Source organism: Helianthus annuus, chromosome 3, assembly GCF_002127325.2.
Source record: "Helianthus annuus cultivar XRQ/B chromosome 3, HanXRQr2.0-SUNRISE, whole genome shotgun sequence".
Classification (NCBI taxonomy): Eukaryota; Viridiplantae; Streptophyta; class Magnoliopsida; order Asterales; family Asteraceae; genus Helianthus; species Helianthus annuus.
Window position 1 is genome coordinate 14,923,502 of NC_035435.2, and position 25,606 is coordinate 14,949,107.

Below are 25,606 nucleotides of genomic sequence, written 5' to 3' on the forward strand. Positions count from 1 at the left end.
CCATCCATGATGAAAGTTCAAGAAACACATGAAGAATCCATGAAAAGCATGAGAAATGTATCAGAAAACCCAAGAAACTTGAAAACCCACTAGAACGAACAAAAAACGGACAAAATCTAACCTCCAACACGAAGTCTACAGTGGTAAGAGCACTCTGTATATAGAGCCTCCTCTGATACCACTTGTAAGGTTATCTTCCTTCAACGAAGACACAAACTGGACTGATCGCACACACGCGATGTGCGGAAACCACTACGTGCCTCGTACCGCGACGTAGAGCTCGTACAAAAGGTGTAGAAGATGAGAGAACCGTGAATACACGGAGTATTCACAATCAACAATCACGCAGATTGAATGAAGAACACACAAATCAAGGGTTTGGTTGCACAAGAAGTTTTCTCCAAAATTTCACTGTTTCAATGAATTGATAAAAAGTGCTTGAATGCGTACAAGACACATAGTATATATACACAACCAAGTTTGGACCTTCTAAGAAAAACTACAAGTACTGACATAGTAAAACCACAAATTCGTATAACTATAAGACCCCTTGTCCAAACATGTGACATTTTCACATAATTACAATATTAGTCCTTCAATTTTGAAACTTCAGCAGCATCCAGCATTTATCAAACTTTGATGACTTACAAATATTATCACTTCCACTCTGTTACTTTGGAACATCTTGAAATTCAGTTGGATTCATCAGAAATTGTCTTATAGGAATTTATTGTGTTGATGAGTGAAAAGAAATCGTGTGATAACTTGGCTCTGTTACCAATTTGATGGATATCAAGAACACAATGGAATCTTATTTGTGATAACAATGAGAAATCGAATATGTGCATAATCAACAATAAATAACTCTATTGTCTAAATCGTCGTGGTTTGATCTAGTTACAATCATAATGTGTATATACATACCATCCGACAGTTACAAATGGTAATGTTTAGCGCTTTTTAGCGCCAAATCGAAGATAAACCGAAGATAATTGTCATCTAACGACTAATTTATCAAGTCGACATCCTCTCCTAAATAAGCATATAAGTACTTAAGTATTTAATTAGCTACATACGTAATAAACATTAAATACGAATTAATTTTAATGCTTCCAATAACATATAGATGTTCGCTTCTAGCTCCGAATGTTCAAAGGATTTTACTTAAAATGAAATTACACTAAATAGGAAAATAAAACAGATAGAAAAATCCTAAGAATCATTCCTAATCCTTTTTAGATAGAACGTGATCTGTTCTTTGTGTTCCTTTTTCTTCATTATTGATTTGCCGTCATATGTACAATAGATTCATAGTGAGCTCAACACATTATTATTTTTAAGATATATGCCAAGTAATAAAACTAAATAAAGGAACCCACATACATGAAGAAACCATAAACTCTAGATGCTATATCTCTAACAAGATCAAAAGCTTTTACATGATGCATAATGATCTTACATGGTCTTCCTTGTAGCAACTTAAGGGGAAACAATTTCACAAGACCACTTCCAGCAAAACTTCTAGAAAAGTCAAAGAAAGGATCACTGTTGCTGAGGTTTGCTCCTCACTTTATAACTAGACTGCAAGAAGATTCAAACAAAAAGTTGTGTCATTTGTTCTAACATTAATTACATTATCAGCATTGAATCAATCAGTGATGAAGATATAAGCTCATGTCTGGAGGGCTCATGCAACAAAAAAGAGGGCAATAAAAAAAAGTCCATTTAGTGGCACACACTTCTAATGGCATTTAGTTTTTGTGCCACTAATTTACATTTTAGTGGCACTTTACGTATGCCACATTTGCTTAGCACACATTTTAGTAGCATTTAGTTCTTATGCCACTAATTTAGAGTTTTAGTGGCACTTTCCATATACCTCTAAAATTTTTGATAACTTTTAGTGGTACTTTACATATGCCAGCAATTTCTAAGTGCTTCAAAATTCTAAAATCTTCTCTTCCCCCCCCCCTTGAAACACTTTAATAAAACTAGAATCGATTTTCCCCTCGTTGCGAGGTCGGGTTTTTATAGTGATTTGAGCTGACTGAATTTCTATGGCCCTATATTATCATTAATCGTAGCTCACAATCAGTGACCTAATCAAACATCATTGTTCGTAATCGACCAACGATGTGCCTAAAGGACCATCAATGAGCCTCACTGAATTTAAATGACTATAATTTCAGTTTTAAAACAAATATATGTTTCCCGTTTAATTGATTTATAAAATCTTTTTTTTTTTGCATACGTTATTTTGGTTTCCCTCTAAATATGATTTTACCTTTAAATTTTTATGCAACACACACTTTTAGTGATATTTAGCTTTTGTGTCACTAAATTAAGTTTTTAATAGCACTTGTGTATGCTATATTTTCTTACACATAATTTTAGTAACATTTATTTAACTTTTATACCACTAATTTATAGTTAATAGCAATTTGAATATGCCACCAAAACCTTCCATGGGTTTTAAAGACACGTCAGATATGACATGGAAAGTTTTGGAGTATTTGTTTTAAAATTTTCACACATTCCCTCCCAATAAAGTTTTCCCTCCTCAAAGTCTTGAAAAAAATTAAAATCTCCCAACACCAATCACTCATTCCCAGAATCAAGGTTTCACCAAAATCAATTTCCATCCCCAATCGTTTGATATTCCCTTTCCTTCCCCTAGCCCTTCATTGTTCCCCCTCTCTCATGTCCATCTCTCTAGGACTACTACCATCTCTCCATCGGTGAATCATTTTCTCACTTCGGATAAATCACTTCACTGATCGCTTTCTTCTTCTTCATTGTCAAGATCTTCATTGTTGGTCTAGGGTTCACGGATCTTCTCCATCGCGTTCAACTTCAAACCTTGCAAAATTTTCAACCAGATCATCCGGTAAGCACTTCAACACAGATTCCCCTTTCTTTTATGTTGAATTTTGAAAATCAGAATTTAAGTTACCGTCTTCAACCATTCATCTGTGTAAGTTAATGATAAAATGTGCTAAATTGTGTGTGTTTTTCACCGTGTGTTTGAAAACGTATCAGATCCCCAATTTTGTATGTGAAAAGCCTATTTTTTAATATTGAATTTGAAATTAAAAATTGTTAAGAATCATGTTATTGTCCAGCAAAGTTAGTTAATTTTGAGGATAAATGATGTGTTAGAACCTGAATTTTGATGAAATTTTTAGTAATCTGGAATATTTGATCATGTTTACAGGGTTTAGATACAACTTCTACACCAATTTGTTTGTGTAGATTTGATATGGTTATACATACTTTAACCTAGTTGTGAACGGCATTGTTAGATCACATATTCTGAATATGAAAATCAGCCCTAGAATATTTGGCTAGTTCCAGTTTTATATCCTTTTGCTCATATAGTGCATAATATAGTGATGGTTTATCTTATTTGGATCCATAAATGTTAAAGTACTTTTTTAAGTCATGCGCATTTCCAAATAATCAACTTCATTTCTTAGGATTTTTATCTTTTGTGATTTTGGTTTATCTTATAATCATGAAATTAGAATCATATATTGGTTCATGTTGTGATTTTGTTTTATCTTTTTAATCGTGAAACAAGGACTAGTGCTGGTTAAAGCTTTTAGTTGTGATTTTGACATCCATCAACTTCATTTTCTAAGATTTTTATTTTTATGTATACTTAAGATTAAATCTAGGTAGTCAAAGGCTCAATGCGCAAAGGGCGAGCTTGTCGCCTAGGCGCAAGGTGCTTAAAAAGCGTGCGTTTGACAGGCAAGGCACACATGTATTTCAGGCCTTTTTAGGCTATTTTCTGCAGATTTTGGCATGTTTATTTAGATGTTTTAGATTATACTAGACTGTTTCTGGCGCTTTTACTACTATTGGTTAAGGTTGACTATTGTATTAGCATTCACCAAACACGATCACATCAGAGTTTCTGGCAGTTTTGCTTTTTCTACACGGGACGGGTTTCGGATCGCAACGGGTTTTGGGCCGACACGAGTTTCCGCACGTGACAAGTTTCGTACCGTTTCGACGCGAACCGTTTTGATCCGTACCCCTAATACATGCAGACCTGTATAAGCGTTATTACAACTGAAACTCACATCTCAGTATTCTATGTGTAACGATTGAAATTGTTATACACTGAATCTGATTAACAACTGAAAAGTTAAATTTCGTTCTTGATCGAATTGATAACAGACAAAATTTAAGTCTTAATTGAGCACATAGTGAATTCAGTTTGTTTCGATTAGTTTCTGTTGATTTTAGTGAAATCAGTTTCAGTGATTGTTTCAGCGATTGTGAATTCAGTTGATTATTTCGATTAGTTTTAGTTTTTTTTAAGAAAAAAATCAGAACATCGATATCAGATCTGTTTCATGTATGTTTAAATTGGCTGAAAGAATATTTTGAATCGAAATCAGATCTGAATCAGTTTCAGTTTGATGATTAAGATCTGAGTTTGGTTCGAAGAGGGAACTAAATCAAAGAAAATCTAGTTATACACGCACATCACGACTTATTTTAGTTCTGAATCTGAGTCGTGTTGCTGCTGTTATTTACAAAGTTAATCTAGATTTGATTTGGGTTCAATACTCGACATATTATATTGGATTTTACGAGTTTACTGCTGATCTATAAGCAACTGGCTTTTCAATGTTAATGGGGTCTGCGACAGCTAACTTGATTTCTGCAGTCGGGTTTTCGAACATAGAAAAGACTAATTAGTTTGAGAGTTGCAGCTTGCGTCTGTGATTAGAAAACAAAAAAGGAATTCACAGCTGAATCTGAAATAAACGAGTGAAAAGATTAGTGATTAGGATCGATACAAGTGTTTGCAGCCGGTTATTATTTAGAGTGAAAGGGAGTTATGCGGGACTGTATCTCACAGAAACTTACCACTAATGCATGCAGAGCTTCTTTAAGGTTAACAGAGATGGTGATGCATTAAGGTTGTGTTTTTTGGACAAAGTAGGTACATTATTCGAAGGTTACCAACCCGGACCTGTTTTAACCCGACAAAATTGCCCCTTGATATATAATCACTTCAAAAAAAGAAACATTTTTTAACCAACCCGACCCGACCCGAAACCCGTTCTAACCCGAACTCGTTCTGACCCGAACCCGTTCCAACCCGAACCCGTTTTGACCCGAACCCGTTTCGACCCGAACCAAAACAACCCTTTTTTTAATTCACTTGTTTTGACCTGAACCCGTTTCGACCCGAACTCGTTTTGACCCATGACCCGGCCCGACCCGTTTGCCAGTTCTAATATATGCTTTGGCCATCCTTGAACAGACGATTGTTGTTTCCGATGCCACAAAGCCAGACTGCCCCATCATGTATGCAAGCAGTGGCTTCTTGGCAATGACCGGCTATTTTTCCAAAGAAGTTATTGGTAGAAACTGGTAAGTTTGTAATTAGTGATGCATGTTTTGTGCAAATTACCATAGATTGTGATTTGTGAAATTGAAGAAGGTGTGTTGTTGGTGTGCAGCCGGTTTCTACATGGGAAGGATACGGACCAGAAAGAGGTGGATAAGATACGCCATGCGGTCATAACAGACACCAGTTATTGTGTCAGGCTCTACAACTACAAGAAAGATGGGACCCCTTTTGGAATCTACTCACCATCAGTCCTATCAAAGATGATAATGGAAAGACCATCAAGTTCTTTGGGTATTTTCTTTCACTCTATTACTAGATGTGTACTTATATCATATGCCGTCGTAAAACCGTGTCTAGTACCCGTTACTCATTACCCATTGGGTCTGCCGTTTTCCTGGTGTTCAGGAGAAGTAGTACTTCTAGAATGGTGTCTCATACATAAATTAAGATTTCATGATATGAGCATGCGGTGAATGCGGCTCTTGTCCACATGTTTAACCATGAGATCATATGTCACAGTTAACTTAAGATATCTGGTTATTAACTTATTATGCTTGAATTGCACAGAATGCAAGTAGAAGTCAGCAAATACACAGAAGGTGTGAATGAAAAGCAGCTTAGACCAAATGGATTGCCAAAGTCACTAATTCGCTACGATGGTAAGTAGACCCATGTTGCTTTTTCTATGCATGCTAATACCATGGAATAATGCTATATATTACCTTTTACAAAAAATATGTTTTGTGTTTGACCGTGACCAGCTCGTTAGAAGAAGACAACACTTGGTGACATAGTGGAGGTTGTACAGACTGTTGAGCGTCCGCGCGCTCGCTTTAGTAAAACAGAAATTTAGGAGAAGATCGTTGTATCCCCACTTGTAGAAAAACCGAGTCTAGTTACACCTGGAAGAGAAACGCCCGTCTTTGATCCTAAAGGCGATGCAGATTCTTTGACTGCGTCTAATACAAAATCCAAGAAATCAACTCGCAATTCCTTAACCGGGTGAGTGCTTACTTGTCTGTTGATGTTACTTCTCTTGTCTTGACTTCCAAGTCACAATGTGATACGATCAAAAATGGTAATCAGGATAGATCGATAAAAGAAAGGAAGAAACACAGAAGAAGAGGGAAAACCCTTATCAATTCATCGATACCCATCTGTTACAACACACTCAACTATATAGTCACTAACGAATCAATAACCCCCTACACTATAGAACAATTACATTGAGGCCCCTCAACTTATTTTGACACGTAACAATAGTTCCCTCCTATAAGACTTTTGACCTCAAAAGTCCAAAATAACAACCCAACCCATTAATCAAAAGTGTCAAAAACAAAAAAGAATGCTTGATTTTTATCACCATCAACGACAGAAACTTTAAATCCTTGTTGCAATACTGTACTTTCTTTGGTATCTCTTGTTGATGTTAATACAATTTTCTTGGCCCTGTTATATCTTTTGTGAACAAGTTCTCTCATATTTTCACAAACTCCTCCAAATGAACACTCATCTTTGGCCTCAAAATAACACCTACCAATAGCAACATTAGCATGAGCAGCACCGTTGATTATTTGAAAGTTGAATGCTACATTTGTTCCTAAACCTCCCTTTGAATACATATACAAGTCTTTTAAATCCACATCCACAACCCTTTGAATCCATTGCCACCTTGGTTCCCAAGTAAACGTTTCATCTTTGTTGTAGACACCAATATTTAAGTGTGTCATTACCGAGTTTAAAGAAGTTTCAAACATGGACTGTAATAGTGATAAGCGATCCCCATGAATTCCTGCAACCATACCCCACTTTACGCTACCTTCTACCTTCTTTTCCTTATCATTATGTACATGGATATAACAAACTAAAGATGTTCTTGAATCGAGTTCCGTTCCAGAATTTACATCATCTTTAACATTATCCAACTCAATATTAGCCTGAACCCGACCGTCAATCATGAAGTGGTTTATACCTGGTTTCCATTCAAATGTGTCTAAACCAGGAAGCATTTTTACTCTGTCCTTAATGGAATTAGCCTTCAGTCCTATGTTTTCTTGATCATAAGGTATCACAGGGACAGTAGTTTTGTTGTTCACATAAACCTTTTCAAATTCAACACTCACATCTTGATCTAGAGACTCACTACCATGAAAATCCTTAGAAACATCAGTTCCTAAAAACTCATTATCACCGAATTCTTGAACAAAAATAATAGACTCATCAATTACTTCATCGCCAATCGTTTCTTGAACAATATCAACTTCTTGAATTTTTCCATTCTCAAAACATTCATTACCTTCCATTAATTCCCAAAGACTTTTCTTAAAATCGAACTCTAATCCTTCCATGTAAAAAGAAGATTCGGGGTCGAATGGAGAGAAAGAATCATTCAGATTATTGATATCTATTTTCAAAGCCAAAGATATGACATCTTCCACTTTAAAACAACTATATTGATGCCATTTGACAAAGATGCTCCTAATTCTTGGTTTTAAACCACATATAAACAGGTAGATAGCATAGAAATCGGTCAATTCTTCACAATTTCTAACCTGATTGAACAAGAACAGGAATGAATCACAATAATCTTGGACAGTACCTTCTTGTGTACAAGCCATAATCTGCTCCTTTGCGAATTCCATGTTGATTTGCTGCTGACTTTGAAACCCCCAACTGATTTATACTCCAATAGTAGTTTCTGCTGTTATGAACGTGACTCTAAAATCAAACTCAAATGCGAACTCCGAAGCCGATTGTCTGGTTAACCGATTGTTGTTGTTGGTTGTTGCTTGCAAAAATTCTTCAAAACACTCGATTGTTGCCCTAATTCGAAGTCACCCACATCTGATCGTTGAACCCTAATTCGATTGCTGCAGTAGAACACCGCTGTTACCCTAATCTTAACCCACGGTCAAGAGGAAAGATTGCTCTGATACCATTGATACGATCAAAAATGGTAATCAGGATAGATCGATAAAAGAAAGGAAGAAACACAGAAGAAGAGGGAAAACCCTTATCAATTCATCGATACCCATCTGTTACAACACACTCAACTATATAGTCACTAACGAATCAATAACCCCCTACACTATAGAACAATTACATTGAGGCCCCTCAACTTATTTTGACACGTAACACAATGATCAGAATTTACAAAATACTAAACATCCCATTTTATAACACGTAATATCCTACAAACCCAACATACTTTCTTATTTTTCACTAAAAAGTCGTCAACCTGATTTTCATATACTAAAGTCTCTAAAAATGTCAAAAAGAAGAGTGTTTAACCCAACGTTGCAAAATATTATGGTTTCTAAACTTATCTAATGACTTGTTACCCCTAACTTTGTCAATATAAGATGATTTAAAGAGTTATTAAAAACGTTAAATGTCATTTCATCAAATTTTGACCAACTTAAGGGGTGCCAAGTCACTATTATAAACATTTTTTTCATGGATTAATGTTACTGTTATGATTTTTAATCTACACAGGGCCAAAGGAAGGACGTCGACCCACGAGCGTCAACCAAGTATTGAGCCAGAGGAGTTAATGACAAAAGATGTAGCTCGCACTGATAGCTGGGATCGTGCACAAAGAGTGAGGGACATGCATCAGGGAATAGACTTAGCAACTACACTTGAGGCATCGAAAAGAATTTTGTTATATCAGATCCTAGGCTCCCTAATTATCCCATTGTAAGAACTTGATCAAATATTTATACATGTTTTTCTTTTGAATCAAGAATAATGAATTTTATTAAATAAAGAACTTTTGGATTTTGTTTAAATCAATACTAATGTTCGTTTGTATGGTTGATGACGGCAGGGTAGATATCAATCTATGAAGAGAAGCTTTTGAGTTAAGTTTTATGATAGTGAATTCCTCACCCAAAAGAAGGTTTAGGCCTCTCGTGCAAACATTTAGAATTTGGAATATGTTACTTGTTACACAATGTTTTGCTAACATTTGGAATATGTTTCGGATCAAACTTATTATTGAAGTTATATTATGATTTCTACATTTACATTTATGGAACTTTTATTTAGTATTTTATATCGAAAATGTGATTTGTGGCAAAATTAGTTGCCATTGAAATAATATATTAAATTAACTGAAAATAGTTTTACGACACAAAATTTGTGCCACTAAAACTAGTATATGGATATATATAATTACTTTTTAGAGGCATAAAAATGTGCCACTAAAGTCCTTTATTTAAATTGTGGCAAAAAAAAAAGTGCCGCTAAAAGCCCAAAACTTTTGTGTGGCAGATCCAAAAAGTGCCATTAAAAGGCTTTAGCGTCAGCGCTTCTAGGGGCACTTTTTTTGTGTGCCGCGCATTCCTACATAGGTCTTTAGTGGCACTTTTTTGTTTTGTTGTGGCACTTTTTGTGTGTCACTATATGGCATTTTTTTTGTAGTGAAAGTTGTTATTCCAGTGCTAGCAACAATTGGTGTTGTCGTCGTGCTATTAACCGCAGTAGCAACCGTATGGATCATTAAACGACGGAAAACAAAAGGTGCGTAAGATTGTTGACATTGTATCATATATGGAAAACAATGGTACCAACTAAAAAGGATATTCACATCTACAATCGTAAATCAAAGCTATAAATTTGGTGAATAAATGTTGCATCTCATGATGAAAACCCTTGCTATTTTATCCCAGTTATACACACATTACACATACGTACAGGGTAGATCCAGCCCACATTTGTGGGTTCCTAGGAACCCGTTTGGAAAAAATGAATAAAATACTAAGAACGTTATAGAATTTAGAAAAAAATTAGTGAGAATTAAAAAAAAATTAGCAAAAGGAACCCATTGGAATAAAATCTTAAATCTGTCACTGCATACATAAAGGTTTTTGCCTTGAGAAGCATGGGAAGTCACATATTTACAAACGTAGGCACATGTTTTTGCCTTGAGAAGCATAGTAAGAATCGTACGAACTAACCAAAACCTGATTTCAATTCATATAAGTAAATCAAATCAGAAAATTCACTTTTATATCTCTAGTAAAGTATTTGTTAACATTTTTAATAGGGTGGCACCATGGCAATTCCTCAAACGACCACAATCGCAACACAATCCCGACAACGTTTTACATTTATTACACATGTCATTTTGTGTTTGGTTAACGTATCTAACTCATATAGTAAACTGGCTGTGTTGGGTTTACTAAAATTAAATGGATCGGTCCATTTATATTTTTAAGCATAAAAAAAGATATGTAATTTGTAAGTTTAAAATAATTTACAGCTTTTTTACATCAGTCCGTCTACATCCCATTTGCAATCAACCTACATGTTTGACCCCTTTGAAAATAAGGATTACACACATCATGTTAAATGGTTTTAACTGTCTTACGGTTATCACATCATGTGCAACAACCTCCCCCCCCCCCCCCCCACACACACACACACACAAACAGAAATGCGAAACGAGATATAAAATCTAGAAATTTGAGAAGTGATAGGCTTATTTGAGTCAGTTATTTATCTTTGGTTAGTTCTTATGACTCCCTAATATTTAAGTTCTTACCGGGACCCTCACTAGAGGGGGTGTATATGTATGTGTGTAAGAGCTTAACGTAAAAAGTCATTGATACAATTTTTTTTTTTTTTGTGTTAAAAATGGTGCGTCACGTTAAAGAAGTATGGTGTAACTTTTAACATTAATGAAACACCTTTATATCATTGGTGCATTGATACCCCACAACAAAATTTAACACACACACACTATATATATATAGATGTATATATGACCAAATTGATTTTCAGGAAGTCAACAGAGAGTGAACAACGATCAACAAGTAGGATCTTATGAAAACAAAGGTCAGTTCATACTTCATCTTGAAGGTTTATATTTCAAGAAAATTGTATGTTGAAAAGTTTAACATAGTAAGAATATGTGTTATAATATGAATGTTATGTTCTTATTGACTTGTAATAATATGTGACCCTTTAGGATCATATGTCAACGAAAACACTCACATATGTTGTGTCTTAGACATATAGATCCAACAATCTCTCACTTACACAAGATTCAACATATCTCAACTTACATATATAGTGGTTGACTTATAGCAACATCTCTCTCTCACACACACATATATAGACACGCAATATTCTAAAGTGAAGGATATTTTAGAAAATTAGGTACTTTTTTAATCTGATTGGAGATCGGTGTTTGAATCAATGAATACAGATTTGACCATAAATGATGAGCTGTTTACACCTAGAAATCAACAGTTCACATTTTCTGAGTTGAAGAGTATTACTAACAACTTCAAGACAATTATTGGGAGAGGATGGTTTGGAACAGTGTACCATGGTTATAATGGTAATGACCCGGTTGCTGTAAAGATGCTTACTGAATCATCAAGTCAAGGTTATAAGGAATTTCAGGCAGAGGTAATTTCTGTCAATGCTGTAAAGGCCTTCCATTCTAAAAATTAAATACAAAAGTCTATTATATTATCATATTAAGTTACTAATACTACGATTACGCTAGGCTTAATAAGCAAGGATGCTTAAACAATACAATGGAAGACTAAGAAAAGTTTGTCTACAGGTCAAGCTTCTAATGGATGTCCGTCATAAAAACATAACCTCACTAGTTGGATACTGCAATGACAACAACCAAAAGGGGATTATCTACGAGTACATGGCTAATGGGAGCTTAGAAATGCATCTATTTGGTAATTTGAGAACCACTACAACGAAACTACCATTTGCGACATACAAATAAGTGTCACTATATTTGGTTTCTATTGACACATTTTCGATAAAGTAATAAAAAAATTATTTTTCACTGGCATTTCTAAAAGGGATGGGTAAATAAAAGGGCATAGGCAAACAACACATGTCCTCTTGTAACATTCGAATGTTGTTGGTAATCAAACTTGCAAATCACAGGTTAGAATATAAAGAATTGAGAATCGAGAATAATAAACTTGCTTGTATTGAATGAAAAGTGATAATTACAATTGACATACTTGAACTCTATATATACTATACGAATAGGTGCGATTGAACAGTTGCGTCTCCTCTTGAATCGATGTGTCTCCTTGCGAACAGTCGCGTCTTCCTTGTTTTGAGATGTTGCCGCCGTTTCTGAAGAGGTGCGTCTCCAGGAGAGGCGTCCCTTGATTAAGTTTGTAGGTTACAAACTTTCAACTTGTCGCTTCCGGTCCTCGCACTTACTAACTAATCTAATTATAACATAAAACTAACTAACTACTAATTACAGAACGACCCCTATACCTATATTTAGTTTAAAACACCAATACTCCCCCGTAAACTAAATATAGTTTAACAAAGGTCTTCTACTTGCTTGACTTGCAGTAGCATTGGTTCCTCTTCCAATGCGAGATTGGCTTCTTGTTGCGTGTCTTTCTCCTTTTCTTTCCACTTGGTGCAATCTCTTGCAAAGTGACCAAGTTTTCCACAATCATAACATCTGAACTTGCTCTTGTCTTGGTTTCTTGGACCCATATCTTTTCCACGTCCTTGACTTCTGCCATAGTTTTGAACACCACGGCCCTTTCCATGATGCAAACTTTCAAACTGATTATGTGTACTTGCCATCATGAGTCCTCCTTGATTATTATCTTCTTGCTTGTCTTGACTTTTGAGACGTTCTTCAAAAGCTATTATTCTTCCCACTGCTTCTTCAAATGGCATTTTGTCTATTTCCGAATATTGTTCGATATTTGCCACGATGGGTAGGAACTTCTTCGGAACGGAGATAAGTAACTTCCTTACGAGTTTCTTGTCTTTGATAGTGGTACCGAGAGTTTTAAATTTGGCTTTTATACCACTCAACTTGCTTGCGAAACTACTTACTGTTTCGTTCTCATCCATCTTTAAAACTTCTAGTTCGCTCCTCAAAGTTTGTAGACGTGCTTTCTGAACCATATCTGCTCCGAGATAACGAACTTTGATTGCATCCCATACTTCCTTTGCTTTTTCGTATTGCGCAACTTGCATCAAAACATCTTCCGGTAACGTTTGGAAGATAAGTGCTTTCGTTGTGTGCGCCTTCTTTTCATTTATCCCTTCCGTTGAAACAACTGTTTCCCAAAGACTATATGCCTTCAAGATTGTTTCCATCATAACTGCCCATTGGGTATAATTCATCTCTTTCAATTTTGGGCATTGAAGAGATACATTCCCTTGCTCGTGGAGTGACGTTGATGCACTTCCTTCTTTTTCTGTCATGCCTCCTTTCTTTCTCGCCTTGCTTTTCTTGCCTATCTTGCTTGTGATCGGATGATCCTTTTCTTGACCGTGTAGATCAAATTTCTTACTTAGTACTTGCGTCTGGCCAACTTGCTAACCAGGTTCTTGCGTTTCTGACCGACTTGCTAATCAGATTTTTATGTATCCTGACCCACTTGCTAATCAGGTTCTGACCGACTTGCTGATCAGATTCTTGCTAACTTGCTATTGCGAGTGATAAAAATATCCAACCAACTTGCTAATTGGACTTAATTTAATCGACCCGCTGTACTTGCTTTTTCTTGCTTTGACCAAGAATGGTCGTTTCTTGCTAGACTGAATCGTGAAGATTCGACGTGCTACTTGCTATTTTGAACCAAACGATCCGGAACTTGCTATTTGAACCAAGAATCGGTTTGACTTGCTAGAACCGATACGGGTTCGATTTCTTGCTATACGTATCGTTTATGATTCAAAATTGACTTGCTTTATTTTAAACAACATGCTAATGATCCCCTTTTCAATGTACAAAAAACTTGATTTCTTTTTTTTTTTAGAAGCCGTTTGAATTTTACTTAAAAGAATTGAGACAACAACCCCTCTTTTCTATGTTTGTGATTCCAATATGGCTTTGCAAAGAAGCCGTTTGAATTTTACTTAAAAGAATTGAGACAACAACCCCTCTTTTCTATGTTTGTGATTCCAATATGGCTTTGCAAAAAGTCAAACTTGCAATTAAAATATAAACTCGTGATCTTGTTTATGATTCATTAATGAATCAGTAGCAACAAATTAATTGGAATCAAACCAAAACAACTTTGACCCTTTTTTTTTACACAGAACCGATGACCCTATTATTCCTTTATTGTGGTTCGACTAAATCAAAAGAAAAAACGTACTTACGAAATCGAACACGTCGCCCGGTTCTCTGATTCTCTGATTCAATCGGCAAACCCAGATTATCGTTTCTTGCTCGTAATCATCTTGCACTGAGATTTTTCTTTCTTGCTTCCTGGATCGATTAACGTGGTGCTCTAATACCACTGTTGGTAATCGAACTTGCAAATCACAGGTTAGAATATAAAGAATTGAGAATCGAGAATAATAAACTTGCTTGTATTGAATGAAAAGTGATAATTACAATTGACATACATGAACCCTATATATACTATACGAATAGGTGCGATTGAACAGTTGCGTCTCCTCTTGAATCGATGTGTCTCCTTGCGAACAGTCGCGTCTTCCTTGTTTTGAGATGTTGCCGCCGTTTCTGAAGAGGTGCGTCTCTAGGAGAGGCGTCCCTTGATTAAGTTTGTAGGTTACAAACTTTCAACTTGTCGCTTCCGGTCCTCGCACTTACTAACTAATCTAATTATAACATAAAACTAACTAACTACTAATTACAGAACGACCCCTATACCTATATTTAGTTTAAAACACCAATAAGTGTGCTATGTGATTCGCGCTCTTCTAAAATACAATGGTGACTTGAGTAATATCTTTACTTTTTTATTTCTAAATAAGATGGAAGTCCAAATGTCTTGAGCTGGGAAACAAGGTTACAAATTGCATGTGATGCAGCAGAAGGTTGGTAATTAGATTACTTACTATGAACCTGTACCTTTTGGGTTTTCTAAGCACCAACTTTAATAAGTTTGGTATGCATGGCTTGATATTATAGGGCTAGTGTACCTGCATCATGGTTGCAAGCCACCGATAGTCCATAGAGATGTGAAGCCTTCAAACATACTATTGAATCAAGTTTTCCAAGCAAAACTAGCAGATTTTGGGATGTCCAAGGCTTTCGCAACTGAAGATGCCACCCATGTATCAATGGTAGTTGTCGGTACTCATGGATACCTTGACCCTGAGTGAGTTTTTCACTTCATGGTTTTTCAATTTGGAAGAATAAACCAATTTTAATTGCTATGCAATATATAAACTAACATGAAATTATATTTCAGTAACCTTTAATTAACATCATAAACGATGACAGTGGTTGAACACTTACCAAAATTAATAACTTGCTTGCTACCTGTTTGAACAAATTGTTAACTAACTATGTCAAGGCTAGTTAATGGCTATTTCCCTAGGCTCATAAATTGTTTCTACTTGGTCGCAATTTTCCCAAGTTTAAAATGCATGTTCTTTTGCAGGTATTACTTGACTAACTGGTTGACTGAGAAAAGCGACGTGTATAGTTTTGGAGTAGTACTCTTGGAGTTGATTACAAGCCGACGAGCGACATCCGAAGACATAAACATGATTGAAAGGGTTAAGTCAATGGTTGCACAAGGAAATGTTAATAATTTAGTTGACCCTAGGTTAGAGGGGAGGTTTAACATTAATACAGCCTGGAAGGTAGTAGAATTGGCTATTGCCTGTGTTTCTCACACATCCATCAGAAGGCCCACCATGAACAATGTGGCTATGGAGCTCAAGAACTGTTTGCAAGTAGAGAAAGCTTGTGATGGTAAACCAAATAATCAAAGTGGATACTTATCCTTTAATGTGGAATCTATGATAAGTCCAAAGGCAAGATAGTGAACTCTTGAAACTGTCAAGTGTCAAGTATTTGGCTCTTCTTTAAAACAGGTTGTGTGTGTATGTTTGTATTAACATATTCCTCCTTGTAACTTGTAAGTGATCAAACTATAAGTCCAGCATAAACTGTTAATTGTAATAGACATCATGCATTATAATAATGTATAAAATTGTGTACTTCAACCTGGCCCATAGATTAGCCTACAAAAATAATGTGCCTTAGGGTTTCCTAGTCTATTTATACCATTTGTATTGCATCTTATTGTGATAAAAACCAAGAAATATACAAACATGTGTAGAATCATAACAAAATACTCAATACCTCATTCTCTATCTATCCCGAGCCATTTCCCTCACTTTTCGGTTGTTACCACCCCCCAGGCCTCTCTAGATTCTCCCAATTAATTTCTTTTTATATCTACACTCCTACAAGCCAAGTTACACGACCATCGCAACATCACTTCCACCATATAATGGAGTTTGGTTTTAAAATCACTTCCAATACGCTTTGATCACAAACTCCCATGCGCAATGTAATAGAGTATACAGAGGCGGTTAGATAGTTAGAGCATGTGAGTTAGTTTAGCTAGTTAGCATGATTAGTTGTATAGTTGTTCTCCTATATATAGAGGTGCTTGTATTGATATTACTTACCACTTATGATATGAGATTGATATTCTTGAGCTTGATATTCTCTTTATGGTATCAGAGCGAGCCTCTTCTGAAATCAGTTACAGTTCCGTCACTTTCCAGCCATTCTGTTATTTTCCGGCCAAAATTTCTGATCATCTTCCTCATCTTTCTGATCTTCTTCCGCTGTTCATCTCTGATTCATCATCTCATAATCATCTTCATCTATACATCTCATCTTCTTCTTTCTGATACATCCTTTTTCATCTCTGTTTCTATAAAAATCAAATCATGACAACTTCAACTAGTGATGCTACTTCAAATTTGTTGGAGCTCAATTTTAGAGAGAGAAACACAAGAGAGAGAGAAAAGACCCAAAAACCAACCTAACTTCCATTAACAGACTTTCAACCGTTTATAACAGCATTTACAACGACTGACTAACACTAAGGACCCTGAACTATTACAGAATTGACATTTTAGTCCCTGAACTTATTACAGCAACAAACCACTGATATAACTATCCACTGCTACATATCAACTAACCCCTGATATAACTACTGACCTTAAACTAACCACTGATATAACTATCCACTGCCACATATCAACAGTGTTTTCTAATCTAACAATACTTCCCCCTCAACAACATACTTGTCCTCAAGTATCAAAATCTGGAAATCTCAAACGAAAATCATCCAAAAACTCCCATGAAGCATCAGAAGCCGGCAACCCAGCCCAATGAACCAAGACTTTGATAGCCACCTTAGAATTCCTCTTAACCATTATTCTGTCCAATATAGCTTGAGGTTGTAGGCTAAAACGTGGTGCTATAGGCAGTGGTTTAGGAGCAATAAGTGGTCCAGTAGCAGCCTTCAACAAGGACACATGAAAGGTATGATGGATTTGAGCATCTGGTGATAAATCCAACTTATAAGCAGCCTTGCCCACCTTCTGAATAATCAGAAATGGTCCATAAAACTTAGGGCTCAATTTAGTGTATCTGTTGGCTCTTAAAGTAGATTGCACATAAGGATGTAATTTCACAAACACCCATTGTCCCACATCAAAGTTCCTGTCTGACCTATGCAGATCTGCCTGCTGTTTCATTCTGTTTCTTACCCTTGACAAATTGAACTTCAGCACTTGCAGCACATTTTCTCTTTCCAAAAACAGTTGTTCCACAGAAGCCACATTTGTATCATAGGGTATAAATGGAATATGTAAAGGTGGTATCATTCCATATAAGGCTTGAAAAGGGGACATACCAATGGCAGAGTGGAAGGAAGTATTATACCACCATTCAGCTAAAGATAAAAACTTTGGCCATTCTTTAGGAACTTCCATCACCATACACCTCAAATAGGTCTCCAAGCACCTGTTTAAGACTTCTGTTTGGCCATCAGTTTGCGGATGGTAAGAAGTTGACGTAGCAGACACAATGCCTTGGAGTTTAAGAAATTCTTGCCAAAAATTGCTCATGAATAATGTATCCCTATCAGAGATTTTGGTCTGTGGACAGCCATGCAGTTTGAAAATATTATCCAAAAAGAGTTGAGCTAATTGAGAAGCTGAGTAGGGATGCACCAGGGGTAAAAAATGAGCATACTTGGTGAACCTGTCCACAATTACCCAAATGGATTCCTTCCCATTCACTTTAGGTAACCCTGAAATGAAATCCATTGTCAAATCACTAAAAACAGTTTGAGGAAGAGGTAAGGGCTGCAACAACCCAGGTGATGCTATTGGTTCATACTTGGCTTTTAAACACACATTGCACTGTTTAATGAAATTTCTCACATCTTTAGCACATCTGGACCAAGTAAAGTATTGTTTGATTTTCCTATAAGTAGGAATGAACCCAGAATGCCCTCCAAGAGTTGAGCTGTGGTAAAGAGTAATAATCTCCTGCCTTAACTGCTGATCACAACCAATGACAATCCTATTTTTCTTCAACAATTTATGGCCATCCCAAACAAAATTTTTGACTATTTTACCCTCAGTTAACTTCTTCATTATATCCTGCAAGTTTAAGTCAGATTTCCATGAAGCTTCAATTTTTTTTCCATAATAAGGGTTCCACAGCACTTAATCCCATCTGTAACAAGCACATACCCTGCTTCCTTGATAATGCATCAGCTACTTTGTTCTCACACCCCTTTTTGTATTCAATCTCATAGTTGTACCCCATAAGTTTGGACAGCCAAGTATGTTGTAAAGGGGTAACAACCTTTTGTTCTAACAAATGCTTCAAACTTTTTTGATCAGTTCTGATAATGAACTTATTGATGATCAAATAATGATGCCAATTCTTGACTGCCATCAGAATTGCTAGGAGTTCCTTTTCATAAACAGATAGACTCTGCTGTCTGGCTGATAAGGCTTTACTCATGTAAGCCAGTGGGTGTCCTTTTTGCATTAGCACTGCCCCAATACCTTTAGATGATGCATCAGTTTCTAGAATAAAAGGTTCATTAAAGTTTGGTAAAGCTAACACAGGAGAGTGAATCAAAGCATTTTTGAGCTCATTAAAAGCTTGAGTAGTTTCCTCAGTCCATTTGAAAGCATCTTTTCTCAACAAATCAGTTAAAGGCTTAGCAATTGAACCAAAACCTTGAATAAAGCGCCTGTAATACCCTGCTAACCCCAGGAAACCCCTCAACTGTTTGACTGTCTCTGGAAAAGGCCAATCTTTGATGGCCATTATTTTTGTTGGATCAGTTGAAACCCCTTCCTTTGATATGATATGCCCCAAGTAATCTATTCTTGAACCAGCAAAAGAACACTTAGACTTTTTAGCTAGCAAAGCATGTTGTCTAAACAACAGAAACACTTGTGACAGATCCTTCACATGCTGATGTAGATCGGAACTGAATACCAGAATATCATCAAAGAACACAAGAACACATTTCCTAATGAGATCCTTAAAAGCTGAATTCATTAAAGCCTGGAAAGTGGCTGGGGCATTAGTAAGGCCAAATGGCATTACTAAGAATTCGAATAACCCTTGATGGGTCCTAAAAGCTGTCTTGTGCACATCTTTATCATACATTCGAATTTGATGATAACCTGCCCTTAAATCCAGTTTTGAAAAAAATAGTAGCCCCATGCAGTTCATCCAAAAGCTCTTCAATGAGAGGAATAGGATACCTGTTCTTAACTGTTGCATTGTTTAATTTCCTGTAGTCAATGCACATTCTCCAAGAACCATCCTTCTTTTTAACCAATACCACAGGAGATGCAAAGGAGCTTTGACTTTCCCTGATCACTCCTGAGTCTAACATTTCTTGAGTCATCTTTTCTATAACATCTTTTTGACCAGCAGGATATCTATATGGTCTCTGATTGATGGCAGCTTCTTCATTGGTGAGGACAATTTTATGATCACATTGCCTTGAAGGAGGCAACTGAGTGGGTTCTTGAAAAATATCTTCAAACTGTTTCAACAAAGTTTGTATTGCATCATCTTGTACAATATCTTGTATTGCAGGTTCTAATTGATTCCTATCATTATTTTGATCCTGGATATTAAACAATTGACAAGAAGCTACAGCAGACTTCTTGTTGATCATATCATTGCACTTTTCAGCTGAACAAAGAGTAACTGTATTATTATTATCCAAACCCTTCAACTCAAAAGCTAAATGACCCACTTTAAACTTCATGGTTAGCTCTTTAAAATTCCAACTAATATCATTCAATTCCCTCAACCACTGTACCCCAAGAACCATATCATAGTTACTCAAGGGAATTAAAAACATGCCAGCCTTGAACCAACTACCTTGCATGACCCATTGAAAATTTTCACATAACTGCATACAATTCAGTTTATTACCATCTGCTACTGTTATTTGCATAGAGTTGACTGTTTTTGTGGGACATCTCAATCTGGCTGCCAAATCTTGGTTAATGAAATTATGTGTTGAGCCAGAATCTATCAAGATTTGCAGCTGTCTAGTACCTATGGTGCCAATCACTCTCATTGTTGAAAAAGAGGGAATACCTAATATAGCATGCAAAGAAATTAAAGGATCTGTAGTCACTTGTTTAGGCAGAACAATAGACTCAGATTCTTCTTCTATCTCCTCTTCTTCCCCATGAACCTCAATTGTAAAAAACTGTTTATTCTTGCACACATGAGTAGGAGTAAACTTCTCTGGGCACCAAAAACATTCACCCCTAGCCCTTTTTGCATCTATCTCCTTGCTTCTCACAGTTTTATTTACCCCTTTACTAGTACTTGTTGACCCAACTGAGTTTATGTTTGGAGAGGGTAATAAGGGAATTTTAGAAGCACTTACAGGACCATTCAAGGGAGACACAACTTTGGTTGTTGAATGAGGATACCCTTTAGCTTTAATATTTGTAGAGTTTTTAATTCTAGCCAAGGAATAAGCCTTCTTCAAGGTTTCTGGTTTAAACATTCGTACAGGACCAGAAATTGAATGGGCTAAACCATGAATGAACAGACAAACGGCTTGTGATTCATTGATATTAGATACCTTATTTAGTAAGGCATCAAAAGCATCACAGTAATCTTGTAAATCTCCTGTTTGTCTGAGTGAAACAAGATCTTCTAAAGCATTTTCCACAAACGAATCTGCAAACCTATGCACCACATCTTTCTTATACTCATCCCAAGGTATGTCTTTAATCTTGATTCCTCTGGCCTTCAGATGGCCTTGATGCCATTGTAAAGCCTTTCCCTCCAAATGAATTACTGCAATCCTCATCTTTGCATCTTCTGGAGTTTCATCCACCATAAAGAAGTGTTCAGCCCTATATATCCACCCATCCACATCCGACCCATCAAATTTGGGAAATTCCAGGTTACAGAATCGGGTATTCATATGTGGTCGATTAGATTTCGCATTTGTAATGACCATGTCATCATCTCCTCCGTCTTTGTTTAACAACTTTTCTGTTAAAGTTGTCAATGTTGATTGGATTGCTGAATTCGATACCCTAAGATCATCAATTGTTGTGGTGAACTGTTGAATCATCTTTTCGTGTTCTTTAACAAGTTCTTCGAGTTCTTGATTCCGTGTTTTTGTTGCCATTTTATTTGAATCGAACGATTCGACCGAACAATGATCTAATTCGATTGAATTGAAATGAACGAATGAAATTGATCGAACAATTGATCAATCTCGTAGAATTGAAACGAATTCGTGTTGAATTGATACAAGAACACCAAGATCGATGCTCTGATACCAATGTTGGAGCTCAATTTTAGAGAGAGAAACACAAGAGAGAGAGAAAAGACCCAAAAACCAAGCTAACTTCCATTAACAGACTTTCAACCGTTTATAACAGCATTTACAACGGCTGACTAACACTAAGGACCCTGAACTATTACAGAATTGACATTTTAGTCCCTGAACTTATTACAGCAACAAACCACTGATATAACTATCCACTGCTACATATCAACTAACCCCTGATATAACTACTGACCTTACACTAACCACTGATATAACTATCCACTGCTACATATCAACAGTGTTTTCTAATCTAACAAAATTCGAATACTACTCTTCCAAATATCACTAATCTCATGCTAATAAAGCTCGATAACAACAATTTTCTGAATTGGCAACATCAAACACTCACTATTTTGAAGACTCTTGGCCTCCTTCAGTTCTTGAATCGTGAAATCACTCCTCCAATAGAAGCCGTAGCCAGAGCAGCATGGGAGAGATCTGATGCGTATGTGCCTGCCTTCATTACAGCAAATTTGTCTCCAGATCTGATTCATATTGCGCGAGGAACAACTTCTTCTTCAGATCTATGGCAGAAAATTGAAGAACTATTCAATCAACAGAATATTATTGAGTTTGAGGCTAGGGTTACGCCATATGAAGCAAACACAACAAATTGTCAAGAATGGTAGTGTAATCAGTTTGAGGCTAGGGTTCTACTAAATGAAGTGAATACAGTAGACTATCAGGAGTTAAAGAATTCGGACCATACTCAGACTTTTGATCAGGCTTCTATTTTGGGCCTTGGCCCATACCCTAGCATGGCTGCAAGTCCTTTTTCTAGTGGACCTTATGATGTTTCTGGATTTGGGCACACACATTTTGCTTGTCGGGCTGCCCAAACGAGTTCACCACATTTTGGTATGTTGTCTAATGTATCTCGCTTTTGCGAGAAAGTTGATTCATGGATTCCCAATTCTGGCGCCACCGCACACATGACTGCTGATTTTTATCTCGTTTTCGACTCAGTTCCATATACTGGTTCTGAGAAAGTTATCGTTGGAAATGGTATGTCTCTTACTATTTTACATATTGGCACCGCCTTACTACATTTATCCGACCATAGTCTAGTTCTTAGACATGTTCTTGTGGTTCCAGGTTTAGCCAAGAACCTTTTATCGATTATGCAGTTAGTGATTGATCATCCTATAGCTGTTATTTTTTCACATCTAGGTCTGTCCATTCAGACTCTTGATGGACAGCTCCTCCATCACACACGTGGTAGTCCACATCAGCTATATTCACTTGCTACTTTCACTTCTGTTTCTCATGAGACTTGGCATTCTCGGTTGGGTCATCCGTCTTATATGATGTTTTGTCTAGATGTTCGTTTTTACATCTGACAAACAAAACCCAACACACACATTGTACCGCTTGTAGTGTTTCAAAATCAACTAGATTGCCTTTTACATCAGTTGTATCTCATTCTACTTCACCTTTACATATTATACATTGTGACATTTAGGGTGCCTCGCCTGTTATGTCTAGAGATGGATACAGATATTTCATTACTTTCATTGATGATTTCAGTCGATTTACATGGATGTATCCTTTGACTTGTCATTCTCAAGCGGTAGATTGCTTTCGGCACTTCAAACCGCTTGTTGAGAACCTTTTCTCCTGCACCATCAAGCATCTTCAGTGTGATGGTGCTCCGGAGCTCATTCTGGATCTATGGCTCGTTTTCTTTCAGATTCTGGCATCACTTATCGCATTTCAGGTCCCTATACTCCGAACAAAATGGGGTTGCTGAGCGGAAAAACCGCCATCTTTCTGAGGTAGCTCGTGCTTTATTGTTTCATGCTCGGTTACCAAAGAAATTCTAGTATGATGCATATGCCACTGCTGCCTTCCTTATTAACTGGTTACGATCGCCGGTTCTTCATCACTCATCTCCTCATGAGGTTCTTTTTGGATCTCGTCCTGATTACTCTCTTCTTCGTACTTTTGGGTGTTTGTGCTATCCGTTTCTAGGTGATACTCGAGCGGATAAACTTTCACCCAAGTCTACTCCTTGTATCTTTGTTGGCTATGCTCCATCTCATCTTGGTTATCTTTGTTATGATCCTCATACGTCTCGTACGTATACCTCTCGACATGTTCGATTCCATGAGTCGATTTTTGACATTCCGGGGAGTTCTACTACTCCCACAGCTTCTCCAGATTCTATTCCTTTCTCCATTCCTCCTTCTTTGCTTTCTACTTCTTTTTCTTCCCTTTCTTCTTCATCTTCTCCTATTATTCCTTCCTCATCTACTCATGTTATTCCCTTTCCTGATATTACTTCACCTTCTTTTCCTCCTTGTTCTCATCCTCCTCCTCCTCCTCCTTCTCTTCCTCCTCCTCCTACTACTACTCTTGTTCCGACTCACCCGATGGTTACACGATCTCGTGATCATACATGGCAGCCGCATCAGTTTCCTGATCATGTTCTTTTTCATGTCTATACTACTCCCACCATTGAGCCTTCCACATTTCGACAGGCTCAACAGTATTCTGTTTGGTGGGATGCGATGCATGCTGAGACTGATGTTCTTCATGCCAACCAGACTTGGCGTCTGGTTAAGGCTCCCACTGACGCCAAAATTGTTGGTTGTAAGTGGGTTTACAGGATTAAAGCCCGGCTTGTTGCCAAGGGCTTTCATCAGACTGAGGGTATTGACTACACTGAGACTTTTAGTCCTGAGGTCAAACCTACTACTATTCGTCTAGTTCTTTCGGTCGCTTTCTCTCGAGGGTGGTCTATTCGTCAGGTTGATGTCAACAATGTGTTCTTACATGGGGATCTTTCTGAGACTATGTATATGACGCAGCCCCCAGGCTTTGTTGACTCATCTAGACCATATTATGTTTATCGCCCGCAGAAGGCTCTTTATGGCCTAAAGCAGGCTCCTAGAGCTTGGTTTTCCAAACTATCCACCGCTCTGCTTGCTGATGGTTTTACCCAGTGTCTTTCAGATGTATCTCTCTTTGTTTACAGTCGACATTCGATAAGCTGTTATGTCTTGATCTATGTTGATGACATCGTTATTACTGGGAGCTCATCTGATTTTGTTACTGGTTTAATTGTGCGCTTGCACTCTCAGTTTGCGCTCAAGGATTTGCGACAGTTATCATATTTTCTGGGTATTCAGGCTACATTTTCTGAGGATGTCTTACATTTATCAAAGCAGCGCTACTTACTTGATTTGTTACAACGCACGGGTCTTGCCGATTGTCGCCCATTATCTACACCTGTCTCTTCAGGTAGACAGCCTTCTCGGCACACTGGTGATCGTTTGTCTGATCCTACTATGTATCGGAGCATTGTTGGTGCATTATAGTATCTTGTGTTGACATGACCAGAGATTGCTTATGCGGTCAGTAAGGTGTCACAGTTTCTTCAGACACACACCTACTGATCGACACTAGGTCGCTATCAAACGGATTTTCCGGTATCTTAAGGTTACCATTTCTCATGGGTTATGTATACGTCGGTCTACTTGTGTTGATTTACATGCTTATAGTGATGCTGACTGGGCTGGGTATCCTGATGATCGACGTTCTACCACAGGTTATTGTGTTTTTCTTG

At 37.0% G+C, this 25,606-nt stretch overlaps 2 protein-coding genes and 1 pseudogene across 2 annotated transcripts; 2 read left to right on the forward strand and 1 right to left on the reverse strand.

Annotated features, from left to right (window-relative positions):
* The first annotated feature begins 5,230 nt into the window (after positions 1-5,230).
* Positions 5,231-9,406, forward strand: LOC110931235 (annotated as a pseudogene).
* Positions 9,407-11,578: 2,172 nt separating this feature from the next.
* On the forward strand, positions 11,579-16,147 carry LOC110931234 (LRR receptor-like serine/threonine-protein kinase IOS1). Its single transcript, XM_022174637.1, has 5 exons — positions 11,579-11,794; positions 11,955-12,081; positions 15,128-15,190; positions 15,285-15,474; positions 15,760-16,147. Exons 1-5 carry the CDS (start codon positions 11,579-11,581, stop codon positions 16,145-16,147), a joined length of 984 nt encoding a protein of 327 aa, XP_022030329.1.
* Positions 16,148-19,818: 3,671 nt separating this feature from the next.
* On the reverse strand, positions 19,819-21,834 carry LOC110931233. Its single transcript, XM_022174636.1, has one exon. It carries the CDS (start codon positions 21,832-21,834, stop codon positions 19,819-19,821), a length of 2,016 nt encoding a protein of 671 aa, XP_022030328.1.
* Positions 21,835-25,606: the final 3,772 nt, after the last annotated feature.